The sequence below is a fragment of the Anoplophora glabripennis genome, unplaced genomic scaffold (genome assembly GCF_000390285.2).
Source record: "Anoplophora glabripennis isolate ALB-LARVAE unplaced genomic scaffold, Agla_2.0 scaffold282, whole genome shotgun sequence".
In the NCBI taxonomy this organism is placed as follows: Eukaryota; Metazoa; Arthropoda; class Insecta; order Coleoptera; family Cerambycidae; genus Anoplophora; species Anoplophora glabripennis.
In genome coordinates, this window is record NW_019417443.1 from 62,124 (window position 1) to 76,109 (window position 13,986).

The 13,986-nt window shown below is 33.4% G+C and overlaps 1 protein-coding gene across 6 annotated transcripts in view; it reads right to left on the reverse strand.

The window, feature by feature from the left end:
* The window catches only part of LOC108907127 (broad-complex core protein), a 47,738-nt gene that overhangs the window by 5,588 nt on the left and 28,164 nt on the right, over positions 1–13,986 (reverse strand). The window contains exon 7 of one of the 6 annotated variants that reach the window (XM_018710666.1): positions 158–3,378. The exons of 3 other annotated variants lie outside the window; for them this stretch is intronic. In XM_018710666.1, coding sequence (XP_018566182.1) covers positions 3,164–3,378 — 215 coding nt within the window. In that variant the 3' untranslated portion in view covers positions 158–3,163. Of the gene's footprint in view, positions 1–157; positions 3,379–4,006; positions 6,895–13,229; positions 13,565–13,986 lie in introns of those variants that run through there. 2 more of the 6 variants (XM_018710662.2, XM_018710661.2) reach the window with 2 other exon arrangements.

Genomic DNA, 13,986 nt, shown 5'->3' on the forward strand with positions numbered 1-13,986 from the left:
ACATTGGACGCAGGGCGTAGCTTATAGCGACCAACTTAACCTCATTTCTCAACGAGCTGTAAGGCAGCTGTCAGTTTCAATAACAAAGCGGCGATATAGCGCTTTGACAGATGACGTTTAAGTTCATTTGCTATACGCTACGCCCTACGTCCAAATTTTCAGAACCAACTTGACCACGTTTTTATTTGAACGCTCGTTATTACTGTTTTTTTAAAAGTATTTTAATAAGAGCCTTTAGAACCAATCAAACGTCCATCTCCAGTTCGAAACATCATAACCTAAAACTCGCGCGACAAACGTCTGTCAAATGTCAAGTGCAATGGAATAAAGTTAAAATTCAAACCCGCCGCGTTTCGAATAAACGGTATTCTCTCCAAGTTTTAAATATTGCAACCGCTCGACTAGATTTGGCCGAACTGAGGCTAGCCTCCCCCCAAGAGCGAATTTATTGCACATTTTTTTTTCGACACACCGCCGCGACCCCCACCCCGCTTTACGTGCTACGGAACGTCGTTTTATCTATGGCTTAAGCATTTAAATAATAAAAGATAAATAAAGATATATTATTCTATGTTCAAATATGTATATGTATAATATAAAAATCCCTTTCACCGATTATAATATAAAAAGGCTTCGAATCCTATAAGTGCAGGCCGTTTTACGTCCGCTCGTCACTGCGACGGCGTTACATTGCGGGAACTCATAAAATCTTTAGAAGTACGTCAACAGAAACATATCACAGAGCCAAAAATTACAGAAAGAATGTAACGGCCGGGAGCCAGCGACAAGTTTTAGTATCGGGACATGCCTGAAAGGTTAAAATATGAACTAACTACAAAAATAATGGAGAGGCTGGTTATTTCAACGACGTTCGCGCTTTGCTTATCCTATATCGTGTCCGTACAACAACTATCCACAAAAAGTCAGCGTTACAAAAATATTTCAGTACGTTTTTTTTTAATTTTGTTCCAGTCCAATCACAGCCAATTCGATAAAATAACTTCAGCGATATTTTTTTCGTTTGTTAATTCTCTCATCTTTCAATCCTCAGTTATTCGTTCGTGCTAAAAGTTACGTTAATACTTACAAATACTGTTTAAATTTTAAAAATTTTCTCGGGGAAACCACAACTTTTCTCGTTTGCAAAATGGATTTCTTTCTCCTAGTCTTCAAAACAAGCAGAACCTAATAATTTTATATTCAAATATTGAACTTCGGTTAAAATCGACGTATACAAATCTGATTTTTGTTACTTTGTTATTTTTATTACCCCATTATAATAGTTTACGTTACAGTTTGCCTCTTTTTGTGGCACTCGATCTGGCGGCGTAGATTGTGCTGCCCCCTACACGAAATCTTTAGTCTGGTATATCTAATGTTTACACCAATTTCAGGCATAACATAGCAAAGAAGCGACCAATCTGTTATCTGAGATAAATCCAATTGTTCGCAATTAATTTGACAAAATGTTCGACTAAATATAATGAATATTCAAATTTTGAAAAGCTTTTTACTTTACATTTTTTATTTAATTTCTGAAAAACCTAACTAGATCCATTTGGCACAAGAGACTAGTTATAATTTACTTTAAATAATCAAATAAAAATGGGGTATTTAAAATTTTTTAACTACATTATGTATATCACAAAATGAAAACAGGTTAAAAGAGATGAGAACCGTAGTTTGTTTATTATTTTAACCTCCTTTAAGACATGAAAAAATTAAAATATGCATCGTGACGTTATCGAGCGAAAACTAAAAGATTAACAAAGCTAACAGCTAGTTAATTTGTTATTTGGGCAAATATCGCCACACCTATCAAATGTTAATTCAACTAGTTAAAATAATATGGATTTAACTGGCTATATAAAGTAAAGTGACGTCAACAGAGGCGTAACTCCCACCCTTTTGTCGTTAAATGGCGATTTAGCATATTAATTTGACATTTGACGATTCTTTGATGTTTTGATTTTAATTGAATTTTCTTAAAATAAAGGATATTAGCCAAAAAGGTTCAATTTATCATAAGCTTCTGTACCAGTGGAGGCTTCGAGCATATACTACTGGAGGTAGTCTACCAACGGTTGGGACGCTACAAGGCAGATATAGCTGCTATATAGGTTGCTATCCCTCTCTTGCTGAATGTGATTGGCTGTCTCTGTCACGTATATGTAGAGGGAACCAGTTGTGAGTCAATCATGTTCGGCGAGAGAGAGATAGCATCTCGATCTCTAGCGATGGACGCGGAACCACTGACTATATAGAATCTTATCGCTAAGTTATGCCACCCCAACAGATATTTAGTGATTTTCCAAATTTTTCGCAAAATGACGTCATATTCTTCAAATAAAATTTCAAATTAAAATAAGTTACCGATTTAAAATAACTAATCTCTTTCCTTTGCAGTTGAACGAAACCACCCCATTGTGTAGTGTGTAGTGTTCAGCAACAAAAAGAAAAGGGAGCTTTTGTCATCTGTTTCATAATATTTTGCTGTTGAGAAGGTAAGTGTGCATGTATCTTCCACAAAACTACACCCTGAACCTGATCGAATACAAACAAATAACATAACCTCACTAGTGTCTAGAGGTACTGGATCCACTTTGCTTCGAGGCTCCCGCATGCGCCTTTCTTATGTGACTCAGGCCAGACGTAACTTGAATGGAATCAATTTTACGATTTTCTCGTGTGTTTATAAGAAACCTAACCTAACGCAATGTAAACGCCTGTCTGTCGACATAGAGATAGATCAGATTTGATTAACTTGTCTCGAAGGAAAGTGGACTCAATGTCTCTAGGCATTAGTTGTAACCTCACTTTGAGCTGTTGGTACGCCTGAAATTTAAGGCTAATTCAACCAACAGTATAACTGTGTCATTCACGATTATTTGACGACATCGATAAAAAGCTGTGCTTCCCCTCCCCGATCACAACATCTCCCGCGACTCGCGTCAGCACCAAAACCAGGTAAAAGTCCCCGACGGCCGTGCCTCCATTATTTTTGCAACGTACCATAAACATTACAATATATCTGTCTAAATATAAACATTATGATTCGACTGCTTGACGAAACTCGGACACATCGTTAGCGGGGGCGTAACAGGGTGGTGGTGGTTCACCGAACTACTACGCAAGAGCGGTGCTTAAGGCAACGTCTCCCGTCTCATTTCTGCCTCCTGTGGTAAATACTCCGGTGATTGTTAAGTGAATTTAGAGTCCGGAACACTTTCTGGCACAGGCTACAGACAGCGTTGTTGAGCGGCTGGAGGTGCTGCTGTTCCTTGTGGCGCTTCAGAGTTAGCTTGGTGCTAAGCAGCTTCCCACACACGTCGCACCGGTGGCTGGCACTCAGCGGCAGGGGGATACTGAGGCGGCGCGCTGTCCGACACACCGAGAACAAACATCCCCTATTAGGCCCCCGCTCATTATCAGTCAAGCAAGTCTTAAACTAGGGTGTGGGTCTTGGTTGTTTGGAATTGAGAGATATTACTGTTATAAAAAGGGATGGCGCGGTCATACCCAACGCATAGCCTCTGGCATCGGGGTGTGGACAAGCGGAAGGGGCCCGCCATTCGTAAATGTCAATCGGTAAAACAAAGTTAACTTGGCGTCTGTCAAATGTCAAAGGACAATGAGGTTATGTTTCCCTCTCAGGTTAGTCGACTCGTGTCCACAAAGCATAAACTATATTTAACCATATTAGTATAAAGTATGGGGGTATGGAAATTGTTTAGGGTTAAGTCCACTGCATGGCGTTGCTAGTTTTTTTTTGTAATTATAGTATTGACTACGGCGGAGCCACTGTATGATACTCAATGAGGTTGAACTTAACTATAACTAAGCAACGATTTGATTATGAATTGAACTGCGATTGTTGTCGTTTCTTAAGTCTATTCAATTTTAAACTATCATTACATTCAATGTGGTTAGAAAATACATAATTTGGAATTAAGAATTTGGGCGAAAAATGAGGTGATGCTGTCATAATATTCCATTCAAGCACTTGCACATATGTATGCGGTTGAATTGAACATCTTGAACGTAATGAACATTCTAAAAATGCAAAAGCTAAGTAAAAAAGTAGTTCATCCACCAGATGAGCTGAAACTTTCATACAAACTAGTAATTTCACCACATATAGTTTATGCTTTGTGCTCATATATTCTTGGTTAGTTGGTTAGTTACAAAAAATACAATTTCTGGAAGGTCTAAATTCTGATACTGACAGATGTAAACCTAAAAGTCGAAACAAATCTCAAATTTCGTTAATGAACCCGTCGTACATGTCGTCAAAGCATGCTTTTATAAATACATCGCGCCTAACCTCAATTTGTTTTTAAATGCTGTCAAAAAGAAAACCTCATTAAACAAATTAATATCGATTTAAATCGATAATGGCGCACGAAAATTTCAAAATAACTTCTAACTGTTAGGTATTCCGCGATAACGCCTTGTATATTTTGAAATTAAAAGCGGTTATTTCAACAAACGTAGAAAAATCTAGACTGCCTGCTGCTATAAAAGCCTTGGTCATGATTTTATACAGACTTAAACAGCAGCACAAGCAGTCTATATTTTTATAGGTCTGTGTGTTTACTTTAAGGGAACTTATTCCTTTTCTGAAAAAAAAAAAATGTGAAAGGGCGAAATTTTGAGATATAACACTACAACAACTATTGGTGAGGTACTTGTAAATTTTGCGAATCAACCCGTTCTAAAATAACGTAAAAGCATGCTTTTAAATGTAGTATTTTACACATAACCTCAATTTGAAACTAAATGTCACTGTCAAAAAGGTAACTTCGTTAAACAAGTGAATATCCATTTTAATCAATATGGCACACATGAATATTTAAGAATAACGTTACGTTTATTTTGAAATCAAAAACCTAGAAAAACCTAGACTGACTGCTGCTAAAGCCGTTTAATTGGGCATGGGTTTTAGGTCGCCATAATTAGGTTCTTGTCAGACTTTCAAATTTCCGTCAAATTTGTTTGATCAAAATAATTTGACATCAAAATTAGCTTTCATATTGTGAAATTAAAAATATGATAAATGTAACTTTGTCTCAAAGGCTATCAGTAAGCAAGCAGCAAGTGTCTATATTTTTAAAGGTTTGCGTGTTTCCTTTTAACTTTAACTTTGAGTTATAAGACTTTAAATTTCATTAACTAATCCATCTTAAAAGAACGTAAAATCAAATTTGTAACCGTTTAATGTTTCTCATATAATCTCGATTTATTTATAATTAAATATCGCTTTCAAAAATATAACCTCACTAAACAAAACAAGTGAATAATTTAGTCAACAAGGCACTCTTCAATGTGTAAGAATGAAGTTACATATATCTTGAAATAAAAATCGTTTCTATCACAAACCTAGAAAAAATTTAGTCATTGTTACCTGAGAAGTCGAAAAACATTTCAAATCCAAAAAAATTAGAACTACCTATCTGTTATACGTACGGATTTTTCGTTTACTTTAAGCTGATTCAGTATTGGATCTTCTAAACTGATCTTTAAATACTGCTAAATAGCCAGGAAGTGGTATATATTTCCTACAATTGATGTATTTTTTTTTGACTCTTATTAAAAAAAAAGTTGGAAGGTCTAAATTTTGATGTATAAAACTAAACGATTGAACTTTTTAAATTTTGTTTACGAACCCGTGTCTTAAAATGTCATGGTTCAAACTGTCAAATATCTAACCTCAATTTGTAATCAAATGTCAAAAAAAATAACCTCACTAAATAGAATAACTATCGGTTTTAATTAATATGGCACATGCGATATTTTTTCTTGCAGTTGCAGTGAAATTAATGAAAATTAATGACACAATCAATAATTGTCAATAAAACTGATTAAAAATGACAAAGCTTCACTTGTTGACTTTTTAAGGAACAACAAATATATATAGAATTAAAAGTGAAATTTCTTTTCAATCTTTTTAACTGTGTCCTGATCCAATTTTTTAGGTTTTTGGTTTTTGTAAAAACTTTAATCTATAATATTCCTACTATTCTAAATGTCGTTAACACTTAAAACTTAAGATTCTTCAAATATTTTTTAGTTCTTTGCTGATTTTAATTTTTTATTAGTTTGTTTTTTGTGCAACCTCAGTATTTTATAATGTGGTTCCCTTCCATTTTGTCCAACACCTCATACCTTATGCTATGTAACGTTCTACTATTGTTATATGGAAATTTAAGCATTTATACAATAAAGCATCTGTTTTTCTAAGCTCCACAATATGTGGCCTTTAGTTCGATTTTGGAAAACAGGCAGAAAAACGGTAAATTTGTAAGTAAAGTAACATGACGTCGTTTCAAATTTATATTCTTCCAGAATTGAAACAAATGATAATAACTTTGGACTGTATACGTACCGAAATATGATTTAATAAGAGAAAAAAAATGTTTGGTGTGAGGTCCTGCCCGTCTTCCGTCTCAAGAAATAAACACATTTCAAACAATAACAACTTATCATATAAATAAATTAAAAGTTGAAGGATATATAATATTTTGTACGCTCTTCTTTAAACACATATATTAAGGACATTATTAGTAGTTTGGCGGTTTTTTTAAAAATTTTATATGTATATGTAGTCAATATCCATCACCCCCCTAAACTTATCGAGTAACTATCGCTCTGGTCCGGACCCTCAGAGATAGAACGAGTGGGGCGAAATCATGTCCTCCGCTTTGAGGTTCTTAACGTTCCGGTGGTAAATGCTCTTGTGGTTCCTTAAGGAATTTAGGCTGCTGTAGACCCTCTTGCAGATGTTGCACACGGGTTCACGGGAGGGTCTCATATGTACGTTCTGTATGTGCCTCTTGAGCCTAGTTAGGGAACTCAGGCTTTTGTTGCAGGGTTGGCATCGAAAGTCGTCCAGACCTGACGGCAGAAGAAGCCACATTAGCCTCCCTCAGCCGTGTGTGTGGTGCTCGGCAAAAGCTATGTACACGCGCGCCTGTCAATGTTCTAGGTGTCTGGCACGCCTTGCCATTTCTTTCGAGACGGTCTCAAGCGACGCGACACTACTCATGCTATATAATCATCCCTTTGTCCGCGGCAAAGCGACTCTTTCGGCACGCCCCACGTCGGGCGCCAAGCCATTTTTAAGAACGGAATTTTATTAATTCACTCCCTCAGTCGAATCAAATAATTTTCGTGTTATTATTTTCATAACAATGTTTTCGGAAACTATAACCTCATTAAAATTACAAATTATAAGTCTGTTACGATTTTTTAGGTGTCAATTTTTGAATTATCAATTCTATGATCTGAAATCTAATAACACGACGCTACTCTACACCCCTACGACTACCGCAACTTTTTTGTTAAAATTATTACATTATTGAAGATTAAAATTCAAGGAAAAATGTAAACAGTTCTCGCAAAAGTGCAAATCGTCAATTTTTCGGACGTCAGAAAAAATTTAAAACATAAATTAAGTAATTGAATTTAATAAAATTATATACACACTTGCGTTTTGTAAATGTATATGTACGCTTTATAAGATTTACAAATGAATAGACCTTTATAGACTGCTCCTGTCTGTATTCCTGTACAGACAGAGGCATTCTGAGGGGTGTAGAAAAGAGAAATTAATATTTTTTAAACTCTATTTTAAAGGTGTTAAGGTAATTCAAACAAATTTATTATTTTGACCCTACAGGTATATAACTACTACTACCACAGCAATACCTAATAAATAGCTAGCAGGAAATAATTCTCCAAAATAAGAACTAACGTGTCATGTTCAAAGCTATTGTTTCAATGTAATTTTCTTTAAAAGTTTGATGTTATATAATTTTTTACCGTTAATATTTATTAATTTCATATGAGAATGGAAGCTACCTGGTGAAACAATCCTGATTAACAATTTAGTCAATATATCATATATATGTGTTAATTATATTTAGATGTCTCCTTTTTAGTTTTTATTTTGGATAACAATTTGGCAGGTATTGTTGTTCAATACTTGTAGGGGCATATGAGTAAATAAATAAGAGGATTTTATTCTGTACCTTCTGTCAGTAGCAGCGGCAGAGTGCGCCATCTATAGCTGGTGCGGCAAACGACACACGAAAACCACATACCATAAAATAATTAAGGAAACTGCATGAAACACAATTAGAGTAACCTCTAATTCTACTGTCTAATAGATGTCGCTGTACCATAATGGCGGTAAATTTAAATGTAATAAAGTACACTAAGAAGAGTAAAAGTATTTAAGTAAGTAAGTAATAGAGCACAAAACAACTGCTAATGGTTCAAGTTGATAATTAAAATTAAGGTGAACCATTATCAGCTGTTCCATGACACTTTAAAAGGTAAAGCAGTGATTTTTAAATGTGTGACAAATATGTAGATTCATTTTGTTATGAATTCGAAAATATTTAAGAATCAAAAAAACGTACAGGGATACTTTTGTTATTATTATTTTAAATAAACCATTAAAAACTGCAAATTTTAAAGAATTATTTACCTGCCTTTATGTAAAGTGCATTGTACAGTTACTTGCCAAAAATTATGGTTAGGTACATTTGTTTCGAACTAATTGGTTTTCATCAGTATGACGTACCGCTGATTTCTTTTAAATGTGGGAATTGAAGTACTCGTACATAGTACACTTATATCAAATGACAATTTTGAATACCTGTATTTCGGTTTTTTAATTGGTGGAGGTAAAAAATCATCGGAAATTGAATTTTGACAGTTCATACTCTGAAAATTCTGTAATGTTACGTTAACAAACTGTTTTGCTGAATACTGGATACTATCGGAGGTGATATTACAACTAATAGGCGAGCATATAGTCGATTTTAAAAATTATGTCGGCACAGCACTTCTGTTGAGAGTATTCCTATTATTATTTTTAAAACATTTTAACTCAAAATGGTCTTCACAAAAATAATGATAAGTAAAGTCTGATTTATATCATTTTCGAACTGATTCTATCCGCAGTAATTGTCTGTATATTGTAATTCTGAAAAAACTGTTGTTTCTATAGGACGCATTACAGACGTTCGCTTAGTAAGTGCTTTTGGAATTTGGAGCATAACACTGGCGTTCAGTTCTACCAGGTACTCATTTTGGATAAAAAACGAATAAAAAAACAGAAAGGCAGTTCAGATGATTGATTCAATAAATCTCTTGATTACATTAATCTAAAACCAAACAAATTTATTGATGCACAAAGCTCAGCAACCCACCTGAACATAAACTAAAAACTATAACCTCAAACTTTCTGTTTCTATTGATTTAAAGATTGGAAATGGAAATACAGATTCGGTCTGTGGTGGCACATTTCTTAATAATTTCTATAATGGACAATGTTTTGCCGCACCAACACGAGATGGCCTCAGTGAATGCATGCTCCGTCCGTCCTATCCATTCAAATCCTCTTATTTATTTACTCACATGCATATAGCCCATAAAGTAGTTGTTTTCCGCAATATTAGCATCATATTTCGCATACCTAGACTCCTAGTATTGAACAACGTTGTTCGACTTTGCAAAATCTATCTAACCTCACAAACTAAACTGATAATATTGCCAGAAACAACTTTTTTTATTATTCCTTTTTGTAACTCTCTAATTTTTTTTATGCTTTGTGCTTTATAAGTTTGTTCTATTTATCAGTTCCAAAAGTAATACAGAAATAGTTAATACCAATTCATCATGGCTGTATTTATTTGTTGATCTTCCTCAAAGGTGATAGAATAAAAAAATAATAATTTCAAAAATTACATTATTTTATAATTCCAATATGTAAGGTATATATTTTTCAATTAATAATATTAGATCTACCATTTTTAATTTACATTTTACATAATTATTATTTATTTATAGAATATTTTTTGAATTAGCTGAGCACCTTTAAAATAATGTAAAAAAATAACCGGGACACACTGTTATATGCTGATAATTCTTAATCAAGCGGTTTTATAGGAAAACTATTTTAAAGCATTTGCTTAAAACCAAATAAATCAACACCGAACAAAAAGATAAAACCCGTATTAAAGTTATTTCCGTCCGCGATTTTTTTTGTGTCGTTAAAATATAATTAATTAAATAGAATCGGGATGAATGTACTATAACATCAATAGTATCTGTCGCAATTGATTTAAAACACTGCAGGGACTACCAGATTTTTCTTTTATTATAAATCACCATCGGATCAAACCAAATAAACTTCTCTTTTTATGTTTTATTTTAACTTTTCCATTCGACACCGTTATTTAATTAAAACTAGTGAAGATGTATGCCGATAACCGACAAATTTTGTTATTGTTAAATTCTTATTTTTATGAATTTCTAATGTTTTTATTATAAATGAAATAAAAAAGAAAAAATCATCTTTAGTAAATAAATAAATGATATAAAATTGTTTAATGGCAAATGCATAGTTTTTTTTTTTTGAAAAATGTCCAATTAACTAACAAATTTGTTTATAATATAAACCTTGTTTAAGTAGTTACTATTCCTATTTCTTTTTAAATTGAGTTAACTTATTCAGAAATTTTTTTTTAAGGATATAAATAATTTGTAAAAAAATGGGCCAAATGATCCAAGAAGGTTTTGATTTTACATATATCATTTTTTTACAGCTTGAAATTCAAATTTCAGTAGGTATCTGAACAAACCGTCGAAATTTCGAAAACATTTTTAATTTTGCTTCGATCTAGTGAGATATTTTTTATAAATTCAAAAAAAAGAAAGATCTCCGGATGGCGTTATTGTAGCGTGAAAAATTTCTATTTTGGAACTTTATATCACATTTTTTATATAATTTTAAAGCTTTTATAATAACCCATTTATTAAATTAAATCGAAACATCTTCAGAATTATTCATATTCTAATAAATACATAAATAGGGTGTCCTCAACTTTGCAACTTCAATAAAAAATGAAAATGAATAAAAAATATCACATACGTACGTTTTCTTCACTTGTTTTGACTTTATTTAAGTTTAAAAAATAATGTGTTGTGACTTCATTAAGCGAAAATTTCGAATGCTGCTAAATTAAATATATCCCAAAAATTATTATTAGAAATTCGAGATATTTGTATTTACTAATTTATGTTTTAAAATAATTTTGGCAAATGTCTTCAGGCTCATAAAATGTTAATTAAATTTTCAAATAATATAGTCGTAAATAGTATTTTAGGGTATAATAGGCCAGGAGATATAGAGTTGGACGCGACTTTTTGTTTCGGCAAGCTGAATTTATCACTATAGATGCTAAATATTATGTACAATACCATATTAGTTTCAACAGTCATAAAAATGGGGGAAGATTGTTTACAGGGTGGTTAATTGTATAATTTTTACGTAAATTCACGTTTTTCGCTTATAACTTTTTTCCGTTAATTTCCACGAGAAAACAGGAAAATATATTTTTTTTCGTCTTCAAAAGACCTACAATACTAGCCCTCGAGCGTCAAAAAATATTGATTAGATCAAAAGTTATAAATATAAGAAGTTTATTTATGACTTGAATTAAACATTTATAAACTGCGTTATTATTACCAGAACGTTTTGGCATCGCATCCTCTCATTCCTTATCACTGTCTAATAACTCACACGAAATCTGGAATCGATAAGTTTACAAGTTATGGCCTTATAAACAAATTAACTAATCTGGACGATCCCGAGCATCTTCCACAATCGCACTGATTTTTTTCATGGTAGATTTGAATTGATTTGATTTTTAGATTGGAATTTTATTTTATTTTTTAGCCTTAGTTGCAAAATGAAATATACGACGCACGCGCGTGATATAGTTATATATTATAACATATTCGGAAAGCTTATGAAAAGAGCATTAAGTTAAAAAAAAAAATCGTCAGGATTCGTTGAAAAACAACGGAGTTACAGACTAGTTTTGTAGGTCTTTTGAAGACGAAAAAAAAGTACTTTACTGTTTTCTCGTGGAAATGAACAGAAAAGTTATAAGCGAAAAACGTGAATTTCCGTAAAAATTATACAATTAACCACCCTGTAAATAATCTTCCGTCATTTTTATGACTGTTAATATGTTATTGTACATAATATTTGGCATCATAGTAATAAACTCAATTTGCCGAAAGAAAAAGTCGCGAAATGATAATTTCCCAGCTCTTTTTCCTGGCATATGAATTTCTTTTATAAGTACGTTTTGCAAACGAATTTCTGACAAATCGTCCAATCTGGCAATGATGAATTTCAATAATTTCCTTCCATTATCGGAGAAACTGTAGCGGTCTCTAGCAGAGGACGCAGAAATCACTAGATTTATAGGATCCTACATAAAAAACTAGTACAGAAATCTTTAACAGTTATGCCATCCTGTCAGTGCACTAACAGACATTTGCTGATTTTCCTAATTTTCCGCTTAGTGACGTCATACAGGTACAAATTGCAAATTAAAATAAGAAAAAAACTATTGATTTAAATTAACTAATTCTATGATCAAGAGTATTTATAAAACATTTATTTTTAGGAACATTTCCATTTTCTTCACGAATTTCAGTGAAATACATTCAATTTCATATTGAAAAAGTTTTGAAAAGCAATATTAAATGCTTTTATTTATTACTTCGACGAATTACATTTTTTTATAGAGCAGAAAATTGATTCTAATGCTCTGAAGATGTTTCATTTAAAAAACGAAAAATTTTGGTTTATTTTGTCCAAAAATTCCAGTTAATCAGACAAGAACAACCCTGCTAAAAGGCTAAACTTACTATTAACGCCACTAACAATCTCGGATCATTCTAGAACCAAATTCTTTTTGTTCCTCGCTTTTTTCTGGTGATAGTTGCAAGTGTGCACTACCAGACTGTTTTTGGTCCTGTACGAGCGGTTGCATATTTTGCACCAGAACTCCTGAGTCTGTGCGTAATGCAGGTCTTTCACGTGCCTTCTAAGCGTTATTCTGTTCCTCAGAATTTTCCCGCAAATTTTACACTCCTCGCCGACACTGCGATACTCCTCCCCCGACGCCTCGCCACCTGGATATAGAGAAAATAAATTGTTAGTTGACTGTGTACGACACCCACTTATCCTCACAGAAATCATAACAAATCAATAAAAGAAGCTCTTTGGAAATACAGTCAACTAAAATGATTTATTTTCTCTATAAGCCATTAGGGAGAAAACCAGCAAAATTTCTATCGTCAAACTCAAACCAACTGTTTAATAATATATATATATAAAAAAATAAAACAAAGCTACTAACTATAATCCCACTCCTGATTTTTGTTATCCCACTCCTGATTTCATAGTCCCACTTCTGATTTTAAATTTACAACAAACTTTGTCGTTTTCATCGAGTTTCGGCCCTCGTGGGCGTTTCATGGGGCCTGTAAGCTCTACTAGTTCCGTGATACTGACTCCGGTGACTGATCAAGCTATTCCGTGATCGGTACGAACGTCCGCAAACGTCGCATTCGTGGTCCTTGGGCGTGTAATAGTGCGTGTCAGCAAGGTGGCGTTGCAACGACCAAAACCGAGAGAAGGACTTATTGCAAATGATACAATGGGCTTTGCCTGGCCTGATCCCCTCTGACGATTCTGCAACTAACCGTTAGAGGGGACTCAGATCGGGCTTATTACACGGCGCAACACTTACAGTAAGGTTAGGCGTTGTATAAGGCAGGTTTGGGGAAATTTAGAACATAAGGCAGCCAATTCACACAACCAAAACGTGGCAGGTAACAGACAAAAATGATGAAAGGCCGGGAAATGTCTACCTTACATTTAAAATTCCGTTTACAAAGTTTCAAACCACCAGCTTATAAAACAATACATAAAGGTTTGTTAAAATAGTTCAGATTTAAATGACAAATGATAATAGTTAAAAGATGGTGTACAAAAGCTATGTTTCCTCATTGTTTAGATGGCTTCCCCAAATTAATGTAAAAATTATATGTATAAAAAAATAAAAGAACACAAGGGACAAAATAAACGAAACACACATGTTAAAACACATTCCG